At 38.4% G+C, this 14,352-nt stretch overlaps 1 protein-coding gene across 5 annotated transcripts in view; it reads left to right on the top strand.

The window, feature by feature from the left end:
• The first annotated feature begins 2,186 nt into the window (after positions 1-2,186).
• The window catches only part of LOC149233908 (uncharacterized), a 334,987-nt gene continuing 322,821 nt past the window's right edge, over positions 2,187-14,352 (top strand). For all 5 annotated transcript variants that reach the window (XM_089371675.1, XM_089371677.1, XM_089371678.1 and 2 more), the window contains exon 1: positions 2,187-2,239. In XM_089371675.1, coding sequence (XP_089227801.1) covers positions 2,191-2,239 — 49 coding nt within the window. In that variant the 5' untranslated portion in view covers positions 2,187-2,190. The remainder of the gene's footprint in view (positions 2,240-14,352) is intronic.

Raw genomic sequence — 14,352 nt, forward strand, 5'->3', positions numbered from 1 at the left:
CCTAATTTATGTGCGTCAAGTCATTTTCTTCATCTCTGAAATGTGCTAGTTAGGTGTTTGATTGATGAAGAAAAATATAGGTTCATATATCTTACTTGGTGGCACTTCATTATAGATTCATATTCTCAACAGGAGAGATTTCCTTAGATCCTAGCACCTGCTACAATACTCCTCCATTTATTATCACGAAGCATCCTTGTAGAACAGAAACCTTAAACCCTGTAGAAACCTTGGAATGGGTCAGTGATGACCTAAACTACTAGCCTTTCATTTGATATCGTGGGACTCCATTTGCTCTAGCTTTGGAAGCCTTGCATCCTACTACCTTTAGTTGAATTTTGTATGTTTTTCCCTCTTTAAAGCTGTGACCACATCTCTTGAAAGATATTTTGCTTTTTGTTTTCTCCCCATATAATAAATATGTTATTTTTCAATTCGAAATCATTGAATTTTGTGGCAAAAGCTTCCTTTGTGCTATTTCTAGTGTACAAGTTTTGTTCTAACCATCAAATTCTCATCTAGATTGTTCTTTATTCTTGGAAGAAAGCTACACCATATAACAAATCCTCATCCATGCTTGAATAACTCGGGTGTTGGTAATGTAACTAGGTTAGATCTTCATAATTATCATTGTACTTGTATCAATGTGTGTTTCATGTAAAAGCAAAAAGAAGAAAAATAATAATAATAATTATTATTATTTTTTAGTCAAAACACGTTCTTCATGATTCTAGGGTTTATTGAGTCAATAAGAAAATTTGTCATGAGTCAAAGTCCCATTTGGACCATTTGTAAGAAAAATGCATTTTTTTATTTTGAGTCAAAATATTCAATTTTGTCACCACAAGACCAAGTCGACCCTCTGGATGGACAAGTGGGCCAGCTCATAAGTTGTCTCTCTTCATATGATTGAACAACTATATATTGGCAATTGTGCTCCACATTTTGGAAACCAATTAGATTTCTGTGCAAGCAAAAAGAAGAAAAATAGCGGAGTCAAAGGGGAGAGAGAGAGCGTAGTCAAAGGAGAGAGAAAGTTTTGCTTTCTGTGCTAATCTGTCCACATGTGCAAAATTTTCTGTGGTATTTCAGAGCTGTTATAGGGACAAAATTGTAGGGCTCGAAATTTCAGGAAGAGGCTGAAATTTTAGGAAGTAACCAAAATTTAGAGATTTGACCAGTGTTGACTTTTGTTGACTATGATTTGTTGAAGATGGCTTGAAGGAGCGCTGACTTGGGTCTATGTGGCAGTCTTGGTCTTGGTCTTTGGTCTTGGATATCTCACTTTGATTTGATTCTATAAGAAGAGAAGTTGTTTGGGTTTTCCCCCTTGTGGGGTTTTTCCCTAGCTTGGAGCCTACATCTTTGTGTTCTTTGTCTCTTGTGATCTTCATGTTTTATATGTTTTGGTAATTGTTTGATGAAGAAAACATAATAAAAGTAATAATAAGCCAACAAATATTCACAAGCAATTATCAAATAAGAGAAATATACCCTAATCTACATGCATTATGATTTCTCAACATCGGGCATGGTTATACTTTTTCTTATAGATTGACTAATGTTGTAGGAAAACCTTGATTTTCCTAGTAAGCATATTCATGAACACAAGCATAATAATCCTTTGGAAATTTGTTGGAAGATTTCAAAGAAAAAAGGTATTTTGTTACAAGCATAAATATGATACTGCATGTAAAAGATGATGTTCAACTTGTTTTAATATTTGATTACAATAAAAATACTACAAAAAAGTTTTTTACTCGTGTCTTACCTCTTCGATTATTTGTTTAAAAATACATATTTCTTTTAATCATGTTTAGATAGATGAAATATGGCATTGAAGAACTTGGTGTAAGTTTTTTCTTTTATTTATTGTCATCGTTATGATAGTAAGTTGAGCACCTTGAAAATAATCCATCTTATGTCATCTCATAGAGGGTGAAAGCTAATTCTTTTTCTTTTTTCTACAATTAAGACTTTCTCTTGTGTTAGTGGTGAAGGTGTTATGAAGTTGAAAGCATTAATTTGATATCCTAATTTGTAAAATAGGATAGGAAAACTAAGAGAAATAAAATTGACTTGCTCAAAAGATTCTTTATAGAAAATATTGTATGGAAGGAAAATGATTCATTTATTAATATGCAAAAATAAGAATTAGGATAATATTTTTGTTGGTTGCAGAGCTTATGCATGAGTTGTGGAGCTGTTGTTCCTCCAGAAACTTTGATTCCTAATTATGGTGAGTACCAAGGACTAAGTCCATAATCTTTAAGTTTTCTATTTCCTATGAACGCGGGAAGAGAAAAATACTCCATTTCTTATAAATCACATTTGTTAGCCTAAAGTTGGTGACTTTATTATGCTTTATCTTGTAGTTATGTCTTCATTGAATTATCCAGATTGTTGATGTAAACATTATTATTACTATATTATTATGTGGTGATGTCCATTAGTACTTTTGAAGAAGGTTGTGAGTTATGAGATATTTTGAATTTCATCATTAGGAAGTCCTAATTACTTGTTCAATTGATCGTGTTTCCCAATTGTTGTAAAGGTGGACCTCCATGTCTATAATGAGACTCCTCTATTTTGATTTGTGGTATCATCACTAATAGCGACAATATTATCGTATGTTGATTTGAGGTATCATCACGAATAGCGGCAATATTGTTGTATGTTGTGCTTCAAATTTCCATCTCTACTAATTGCTTTTCCATATCCATGTAAATATACTATGAGTTGAAATAAGAGCTTTAATGATAATCGTTGTGTTCCCATGAGTGATATTGTGTTTTTCTTTCTATATCTTATGGGAACGACCTTTACACTCCCACTTGTATCCCTCATTGATGTACTTTGTAATCCCTCTAACCTATTTTTGGTTGGTGGTTGGAAATTAATAAGATTAACTTATTTATCTTATTTATTTAGGTCATTGACATGCATGCTATTTCTTGATTAGCTTTGTGTCATTGGGACTTCAAAAAATGTAACTTTGTGTATGTTATTGCCCAAATTGTACATGTGGGGTAAAAGCCCCAATCCACAATGCATTGTCTGATGGGAACCTTCATGAAGGTCATCCACTATCACCTCAATAGCTTGCCCTCCCATTTTATGTAAACTCTCCTTTGACTCGAGGGGAGTTTCCCTGCTAGGATCAATAAATCATAGTTAATTTGACACAAGTTGATGTCAATGGTAGCCTCGGTGAAACATATGTTTTTTTGGAGATTTTTAAATCTTTTTTTTAAATATGAAAAGGCTGATGAAAGGATATGAATATTAGTGCCAATATCTTATTAGGGCATGGAGTCAAGAAGAATAAAGTGGCAAGATGAGATTAAGAAGAAAACCCTCTTAAGTTGATCACCTAGCATTTGCAGATTATGGCAAGAGGTTAGAACTTGATAGAAATCAACCCCTTGGCTAATCAAGGAAAATTATGAAGTCACAACCCCATTAGAAGGAATCCCTCCAAGGGGAAAGGCTCCAACCACAAAATTGACTATGGCATGAAGTGGAATCAAAACCCTTCCTAAGGAACTTGAGAGTATGGCCTGACAAGGAGAGTTAAAGCTTACCCCAAACCAACAAACGAGAAGTCACAACCCCATTAGAAGGAATCCCTCCAAGGGGAAAGGCTCCAACCACAAATATGACTATGGCATGAAATGGAATCAAAACCCTTCCTAAGGAACTTGAGAGTATGGCCTGACAAGTAGAGTTAACACTTACCCCAAACCAACAAACGAGAGTGTGTGAGGAGAGCCTCTAGACGTCCTCCCTCCAAGTGACAAAATTGCCCTTCAAAAGGATGGCTTTTAATGATGTAGAAGAATAACCAAGAAAGAAAAACTTCGAATTTTTTAAGTCAAAAACATTCACCACATAGATAAGCCCTTAACACCAGAATTCCTCCATTAAAAATAATTCCATTAAGATCCAAGTAGAGGAGTGCTCTCACAATCCAACCTTGAGTACGAATTAGGAAGCTCTGCGCTATTTATACAGTGAGATCTACTTCCTTTACAATAAAATATCATTATTTGATTTAATTCCTGGGATTTAGTGTAAGAAAACTAAATCTAACATACTCCTAAAATCAAGTAATCAATCATGACATAAAAATAATGTGGTCAAGCCACATGTAGAATGAAAGATTGAGTAAAAGCCACCATAAAATTAGGCCAATCCTCCAAGAAAGAATTAAATGGTCCAATGTGCCAATGAGTAGCCTCCAAAATGGTCAAAAGTTGACGTGGATGGTCCATGGTCATTGGTGAAGTGTTTTCCCAAGTCAAAGTTCTCTAATGACCTCCTTCTTTAGTGTAATGACCTCAAGAAATTTTGTTGATATTCCATCAAGTGGGTGGAAACATGCTAACAACTCCAAAAATCAAGTGAAATAGTGATCAAACACCTCCAATTAATGCCCCAAATGAAGGCTCAAGGTCATATCATGGGTTAAGGCACCTCCATGATAGACACAAACAACTTTTTAAGTCAATATTTGGGTCATATAACCCCAAATAAATAAAGTGACAGAAAATTGTAATGAGATTAATATATATTCCACATCATTATTCTTCAAGATGTTTTATACGTCCATATCATCCCAAGTACACTATGAAATTGACACATGACACATATAGCACTTCCAAGTACATATCAAGGAATGTTGCATCAAAATCTAGCAGGCCTTGTGAGAGGCCTCACAAGGCAAGGGCTAGACCCTAATGCAACAATGAGGTCGCTGCCACTGTCACCTTAACACTCCACCTCTTGCTCTTTAGTGGAATTTCACTGCATGGGAGGTTTCCCAATATATATTACCTAAGGGTATTCTATGTCCATAGGATCGAGGTGATGTAAAGGAGGCCTGATTAAGGTACTTCTCACTCGGGACTATGCATATTTGTGCATAAAGGAACAACGTACCTATGAAGAAGCCTAAGAAATAACACTTTGAGCCTAGGGTTTCAAAATATAATTCAACAATAGTACATCTAGTGATACAAGCACAAAGAAAAGGTTTGTTTTGAAAGATATGATCAACAAATGGAATTACAAACCTTCATTTAGCCATAAACTGAAGCCTTTTTACTGAACTAGGGTTTCAACTATAAAGAGACCTAAATTTCCTAGGGTTGTTGACTTCAACCCTGTTGTCGCACAAAATGTCTAGGCACTACGACAACGACTCAAATCAGGGGTTGTCACACTGATCCCCAATCACTCCGTTTGAGTTGCCTTCAATTAGCAGATAAGGGTGGGTAGACCCTATGGAAATGGAAAAATGAAAGATTAGTTGGGAACCAACCAACCTGGGAGACACAACTAAGCAACCAATACTTGTTTTAGATTGCGCAAGATTTTAAGGATTCAAAATGATTTGAAGAAAGTGATACCAGTGCCTTGTGGAGTCAATTATCTTGCAAAGAAAATAAGGTTCAAGCAAAGGATGAGAAACTGCTGCTGAAAATACTCGACTGTCTCATATGCAAATGTAAAATTTAAAACTATGTGAAATGCAGGGACTTGGTTAATTTTAGTTAAATGAGGGCCTAAAATTATTTCTGAAATATGTCTTAAATGTTACTTAACTTAAGGTTCATAAATGTGGTGATCTAAATGTGAAAGTAGGTACTTATACCAACACTACAAAATGTAAAATCTGCACAAATAATCACTGAAATGCACAATGGACTGAAATATAAAATGCTGGAATAAAATACCTTTAAATTCAGAAATTCATTTGTATGAAATACTCAATTTGAGATCATTAGATGCATAAGTAAAACACACATGGGCATGTAAAAAAAAACAAATGTATTTCCGAAATTAAACTAAGTGCTTAAACTCAGATTACATCAATGAAATATCAGTCTAGAAATCTACTCTTAAAACAAGTGTTAATACCAACAATATATTTTAAAATCAGCAGTCTTGTAACCATGCAATATTCAGAAATTTCTATGTATAACAGCAAAACAAAATTTAAATGACAAATTGTTAGTTTTTGGGTATGTTCTATGCTAGAGCAATTTATTAAACTTTTCACAGTTAGCAATCACATCAGCATTACGATAAACTGCAGATAGAACATAAATATAAAACACAGAAGACAAGCCAAGACAAGAGGACACAAGATGTGGCGCGAGCCAGGGACAAACCCCACAACGTGTGGGGAAACCCTTGATCAATTCTTCTTTTATCTTCAAAGTTCAGCAGAGAAAGAGAGAGAGAGTACATTTACAACAGAAGTCAACACTTTGACTTGTCTAGATCTGAGCATAGATCATTTCGTATAGCGATGAGATCAGTTGAAGACATTCTGCTTCAACTGATTCTCCAAGGTGACGACTTCACCTATCGTAGTCCATTTGCTGCACACAACTATGTGACACCATGTTGTACTGTCACATGTATTGAATCTTGATGACTGAGCTGCTCCTGCTCTCATCATCATGCTGCCCACTGTTTCATTCATCATCATGCTGCCCTTGCTAATGTACGTCATTCATCATCATGTTGCCCTTGCTTAGCATGCCCATTTACACTGCATCTTTCCTCATCATGAACTGAGACTGTTCATCTTTATCATTCTCATTATGTAGAGACTATAACCATCAGAAACATTACTGCTTATGATCCTTGTCATGGTGACTGCATATTAATATGCTGAGCAAATGTACGATACTGATATTTAGATTGAGATCACAGATCTGAATATTGTGCATCATGGAAACTTATTTCATCAACACGATTCTGCAGAGAGAGTTTGCCGAGAGTTCTATCACTGTTGTTCATTGTGTTGGAGCTGCTACACATATGCCACCGTCTCACTGCTGTTCCATTGTGTTAGGGTTGCTACATGTATGCCACCGTATAATTGAAAACCTTTTCCTCACTGTGACTGCGAATGCACTATTGTGAGAGCACCGAGATATGTTTATCTGACTGTATCACTGCGGCTACCATGTCATGTATGCGGCTCTACCTGCGGTTCTTCCGAGCTTGTTAGCATTGCGGCTACATGCTATACCTTACAACATATTAGTGAAGCTAGAGACAAAGTCGTGACTATATTGGAGACGAAACCATGTATTGCAGTGTCAGGACTACTGCGTCAACGGTCAAGGGATCACATATGACTGAGCTGAGATCTGTTATGTTGAGACTATAATATGCCGAGGAAACCATATTCGAACAGAGATCCATACCAATACATTACGCAGAGGAATCATACTAGAATACAAGGTTAGTCTCACATCTAATTACAGAGAATTGAACTGAGATTCAATATAATACATCACATAGAATTAGTGTCAATATCATTGCAGAGAATTAGGGCATGACTGAGCGTTTTGTACCAATGCGAGAGAATTATATATAGGCATGTAGTTGCTACGTGAGAAATCTTGAGGCAAAGCAAGGAGAATATAGTCTAGGACCAATGCGAATGAAGACATGAGGTGCAAGACTACTAATTCATTTTGGTGCGAAGTCGGGTTTTGTAGTATATATGACCATGTGAGCTCTTGTCCTGTAATGAATGCGAGCTAGAATTCTAAACCAAAAGAGAAGAACTCGAACCCATCTGAAATCTCAGAACCATCCATTGCCTGCGTATACATAACTCCAGCGTATAACTGCCAGAACCTCCTCTGCGTTATATATGTGTGTCTAGCGTATACATAACTCCAGCGTATAACTGCCAGAATCTCCTCTGCGTTATATATGTATGTCTAGCGTATACATAACTCCTTGCACAACGTATACATAACTCCAACGTATGATTGCACAGCGTATGACTTCATGACTGCGTTCTCCGTTAGGGCATCATATTAGGCCGGCGTAATCTAGTGTGAATCTCCTTCTCCAAAAACCCAAGACGTGGAGAGGAGATCACTTGAAGTGAGTTACCAAATGACTTCGAATCCTCCTCTATTTATACTAAAAACGTAGAGGTTGAATAGACACGTCGGCTGGGCTTCTAGAGCCTACATAAGAGCTGGTCGGCTTGATAATAATTACATAAACAAAATAAATTCGTATCTCCATAAATACTTATTGGAATCGGATGATCTTTGGATCAATCCTACACCTCTCGACGAGAGGGATCCAATAAAAATATCAGCTGCCAGAAATAAACCGATCCACATGGAGTTTGGCCCTAGTTGCCAATTTAACACTCCCTCTCAACTAGGGAGAACTCCATCCGCTGATCCATATGTACGACTGTACTATCTCTGCCATTAGTGCCTTGCACTACTCTGCCTAGCTCTGCTGGCTCTGCTCAGCTCTGCTCATCTCCGTTGAACTATGAAGAAGAAGAATTGATCGAGAATGAGTCATATCATTCTCCACTGACTTGAAGTCAGTGTCATCCCAGACCAGTCTCAACTGACCCGAAGTCAGCTTCATAGTAAGTACCACTCCTACCACTGGTCCCAGACTAGTATCGCAGGCTCAGAGAGTGTACTACTGGTCCAGACCAGTCTCAACCGACCTGAAGTCAGTGTCATAGTATGTACCACTCTCACTGGTCCTAGACCAGTCCTGCACTGACACGAAGTCAGTCTCGGAATATGTACCACTGGTCCCAGACCAGTCTCAGCCGACCCGAAGTCAGCGTCATAGTATGTACAACTCCTACCACTGGTCCCAGACCAGTATCATTGATCCCAGATCAATGGAGGACATCCTAGCGTAGGGAGTATGGTAGATACAACGATGCGTCCATCGGTATTACTATGGTCCCTAACTTCATTTCCCTGCTCATTGATCAGATGAGAGGTACTTCCCATGAGTCCCAGACTGCATGGGTAGGAAGCCTCGACAGGAGAACTTAATCAATCCTGTCCTCACAGGAGAACACATCAATCCTGCTACAATCGCCATGGAGAACACATCAATCCAGGCTACCATGGAGAACACATCAATCCAGGCCTCACAGGAGAACACATCAATCCTGCTACAATCGCCATGGAGAACACATCAATCCAGGCCTCACAGGAGAACACATCAATCCTGCTACAATCGCCATGGAGAACACATCAATCCAGGCCTCACAGGAGAACTAATCATCCTGCTACACAAGAGAGCGAATCATCTTGTCCCACAAGAGAGCGAATCATCTTGTTTCAGTGCGCACCACCAGGGGAGGGTGAGTCACCCTGTGGTCGTATGTTGCTCCAATAGAACTGCAAGCCCCCCAAAGCTCCTAGAGCTCAATGTATGCAGCATGCAGGACCCTTTTACAAAGGTCTCTCGACGACTCCAAGTCGTTCGGGAAAATCACAAATTTGATCTTTCCTCAGGGCTCTGTCCTGTACATCATCTCAGTGTGATGGAGCCTCCTTGATCATCGACTTACCATATCCCAGATAAGGCAGTAATTGATGTCTATCTGTTGGAGCAATTGTCAAATACGGGATTCCTCAATGATCGAATCCCATCTCTGGTTGTCACAGAGAATCACAATGGTATTCATCATGTGTACAAACAGCTCACTGAAGAGCTTCAGCAACCAGACTGCCTCACAGAAGGCCATACTATCAGCAATGTATTCTGCCTTGGTGGTGCTCAGAGTCACCGACTTCTGCTTCTTGCCCATCCAGGATTCCAAACAACATTGAGAAGTGCTCTAGTGATCCTCCATACTTCCTGCCCACTCATCATTCGAATAATCATGTGGTTTCATATTTCCGGCAGTGTCTCAATTCATGAGAGATTGTGCCCTGAAGATATCTTAGAAGATTCTTGGCACCAATCAAGTGAGGCTCAACCAAATATGAGCTCACCATGCTAACTGCAACACAGATGTCCGGACGGAGGTTCTCCAAGAACATCAACGTGAACGAGTTTATGAAACTTAGAGGCATTTCCCAAATCTGGTCCGACATCATTACCGTATAACTTCTGAAAGTTAAGATCCTCGAGGCAGTCACAAGCTTGCATCTTATCTTCCCACATTCAGAATCCAACTCCCTCTGTCTCCTATAAATGAGAGGGTCTGCACCTGTCAGACATAGGTGTCGGTACGAGAGGTTTATCATCCACAACCTTCGAGTAATGGTTTGGATCGGTTTCACTCCTAGTGAATCTCAGCTGCATTAGACAGCTATCAATCCTCTCATATTATGCCTGAGGTGTTTTTCTTCAAGCCATAGAGGGCTTTCTTCCACCTGTATACATGAGATTCCTTGATCATGATTCTCAAACTCCTCGGGTTGTTCCAAACCTGTGAACCTGCTGCATGAGGGGAATGGTACCCTTATAATATTTTCCTTTGGTACATTTCAGACATGTACCTACATGCTTCCTCTTGAATTCAGGCATTCGAGTCACCATTTGACTCACAGACCTCTAGAGCTGAGTCAATGGACATGGTTCCCAGTGGACTTCCTGCAACTTGATACAACCTTGAACTCAAAAACATCTTTAAAAGATCTATTTTCAAACACGTACCTTTCCATCGATAAGTGCCGCCCTGCAATCTTTGACTTCCATTTCCGAGATGGACATCAGGTTCGATCAGGTACATAAAAGAGATTTTGGGGTTCCTTGCTTTCGTGGAAGAGTCGACCATTTCCTTGATGACCTGCATTACCAGTCATTCTTTTGATCATTGAAGATGTCCCAGGAATGATTGTTATCTACATCAAGAGATGTGTCTCTGCCATTCGGACACTCCTTCGTATAACGACCGAACTTATTTCAACAAGGCATCCGCCTTTCCTTCCACCCTTAGATCCGAACTTCCCAATGAAGTGATCTTAAGATGGACCATCAGAATCTTCCGCTGCGCCATTCTGATAACATTCTCTGCTTCCACCTCACCCTTAGTGAATGAGAAGAGGGATAATGATCCCATTGATCCTTTTGTCCTGTCCCAACTGTATTTGGTGATTGCTCTTTCACTCTTGCTTGGGCATTGTCTTCACCTCAGCTCCGATACCATGTTAGTTTTTGGGTATGTTCTATGCTAGAGCAATTTATTAAAATTTTCACAGTTAGCAATCACATCAGCATTACGATAAACTGCAGATAGAACATAAATATAAAACGCAGAAGACAAGCCAAGACAAGAGGACACAAGATGTGGCGCGAGCCAGGGACAAACCCCACAACGTGTGGGGAAACCCTTGATCAATTCTTCTTTTATCTTCAAAGTTCAGCAGAGAAAGAGAGAGAGAGTACATTTACAACAGAAGTCAACACTTTGACTTGTCTAGATCTGAGCATAGATCATTTCGTATAGCGATGAGATCAGTTGAAGACATTCTGCTTCAACTGATTCTCCAAGGTGACGACTTCACCTATCGTAGTCCATTTGCTGCACACAACTATGTGACACCATGTTGTACTGTCACATGTATTGAACCTTGATGACTGAGCTGCTCCTGCTCTCATCATCATGCTGCCCACTGTTTCATTCATCATCATGCTGCCCTTGCTAATGTACGTCATTCATCATCATGTTGCCCTTGCTTAGCATGCCCATTTACACTGCATCTTTCCTCATCATGAACTGAGACTGTTCATCTTTATCATTCTCATTATGTAGAGACTATAACCATCAGAAACATTACTGCTTATGATCCTTGTCATGGTGACTGCATATTAATATGCTGAGAAAATGTACGGTACTGATATTTAGATTGAGATCACAGATCTGAAGATTGTGCATCATGGAAACTTATTTCATCAACACGATTCTGCAGAGAGAGTTTGCTGAGAGTTCTATCACTGTTGTTCATTGTGTTGGAGCTGCTACACATATGCCACCGTCTCACTGCTGTTCCATTGTGTTAGGGCTGCTACATGTATGCCACCGTATAATTGAAAACCTTTTCCTCACTGTGACTGCGAATGCACTATTGTGAGAGCACCGAGATATGTTTATCTGACTGTATCACTGCGGCTACCATGTTATGTATGCGGCTCTACCTGCGGTTCTTCCGAGCTTGTTAGCACTGCGGCTACATGCTATACCTTACAACATATTAGTGAAGCTAGAGACAAAGTCGTGACTATATTGGAGACGAAACCATGTATTGCAGTGTCAGGACTACTGCGTCAAGGGATCACATATGACTGAGCTGAGATCTGTTATGTTGAGACTATAATATGCCGAGGAAACCATACTCGAACAGAGATCCATACCAATACATTACGCAGAGGAATCATACTAGAATACAAGGTTAGTCTAACATCTAATTACAGAGAATTGAACTGAGATTCAATATAATACATCACATAGAATTAGTGTCAATATCATTGCAGAGAATTAGGGCATGACTGAGCGTTTTGTACCAATGCGAGAGAATTATATATAGGCCTGTAGTTGCTACGTGAGAAATCTTGAGGCAAAGCGAGGAGAATATAGTCTAGGACCAATGCGAATGAAGACCTGAGGTGCAAGACTACTAATTCATTTTGGTGCGAAGTTGGGTTTTGTAGTATATATGACCATGTGAGCTCTTGTCCTGTAATGAATGCGAGCTAGAATTCTAAACCAAAAGAGAAGAACTCGAACCCATCTGAAATCTCAGAACCATCCATTGCCTGTGTATACATAACTCCAGCGTATAACTGCCAGAACCTCCTCTGCGTTATATATGTGTGTCCAGCGTATACATAACTCCTTGCACAACGTATACATAACTCCAGCGTATGATTGCACAGCGTATGACTTCATGACTGCGTTCTCCGTTAGGGCATCATACTAGGCCGGCGTAATCTAGTGTGAATCTCCTTCTCCAAAAACCCAAGACGTGGAGAGGAGATCACTTGAAGTGAGTTACCAAATGACTTCGAATCCTCCTCTATTTATACTAAAAACGTAGAGGTTGAATAGACACGTCGGCTGGGCTTCTAGAGCCTACATAAGAGCTGGTCGGCTTGATAATAATTACATAAACAAAATAAATTCGTATCTCCATAAATACTTATCGGAATCGGATGATCTTTGGATCAATCCTACACCTCTCGACGAGAGGGATCCAATAAAAATATCAGCTGCCATAAATAAACTGATCCACATGGAGTTTGGCCCTAGTTGCCAATTTAACACAAATTGATAATTACAATTCAGAAAATTTCGGAGTTTAATTATTTATGATCTATTAATGTATTTGATCTAAAAAACTCAGAAATAAACTACAGAACAACAGTAAAACAATTTTCATAAATTTGTTTGCAAAAGTTACTAAAACTAACTTCTATTTCAGCAATTATACGACATTAAAAATGTAAATTAAATTTGCTGCTAAATTCAGAAAAATTCCGAGTTTAATTCTTTTTGATCTATTGATGTATTTAATCTAAAAACTCAGAAAATTACTAAAAAAACAGGAAAATAATATTCAGAAAATAGCATGCAAAAGTTTCTGAAAGTAATTATATTTCTTAAATGTAATGCAGTGAAAGATGCAAGCTAATTTGCTCCTAAATTTCAGAGATGCAAGCTAATTTGCTCCTAAATTTCTGACAACTAAAATTTTATCATGTATTAATCTTGTTTTCAATTAGATCAATGAAAAAGGTAAGGGTTTAGAAGATGTGCACTAGTCAGCCTCCAGGGGCTTGAAGACACTTGAAGATGGGTTGCCCAAGTCATTGAAAAATTCTCCAATGCAAATGCCAAACTCAGAAAATTTTGAGATTTTTTTTTTGTTGTTGGAAATTTAAGAAAAATTTAGGAAAAATTTAGTGAGAAAATTATGGTGAAGAAGGCTGCAAAGATGAGAGGCCTGAGGGTGGAATGATAGAGGTTGAGAATGAGGCTGGAGATGGCTAGCGCTGGGCCTCAACGCCCTAAAAGAATTTGCCCACGATCCTTTTGAAATTTCTCCTCAACCTGCAAACAAAATGGAGATGCCATCTGGGGCTCAGATCTCTCTCCGGAATCCACAAAAATCACCTGCAATTTTCAAATTATTTCCTGCACAAATAAAAGACATAAAACCCCAAAGCATGTATATGCAAAAAAATATGAAATACCTAGAACCCCAATGAATTAGAAATTTGTTTTTTACAAATCTACAATAATATTCTACAGATCTAACAGATCTATAGATTAAAGCCCTCTATTAGCCCGATTTAAACAAATTTTTGCACAATATTTACAAATAAATTTGAAATTTTAAAAATGCACAAGCCTAAGTAAAACCTTGCAAGTAAAATATTCTACAAAATGACTTTAGAAATTAAAAATATAGTGGGCTCTTTTAGATTCTGTAAACTGAGAGTCAGTTGGTCCAATTGAGGACTTCCCCAAACGCCCAAGTTTTGAATGATAACTTCTGCACACTTAAATCTGCTTGCTAGATTAATAGAGAT

This window comes from Pinus tabuliformis, chromosome 8 (genome assembly GCF_031772625.1).
Source record: "Pinus tabuliformis cultivar Carrire ecotype Pingquan chromosome 8, CPIR1, whole genome shotgun sequence".
Classification (NCBI taxonomy): domain Eukaryota; kingdom Viridiplantae; phylum Streptophyta; class Pinopsida; order Pinales; family Pinaceae; genus Pinus; species Pinus tabuliformis.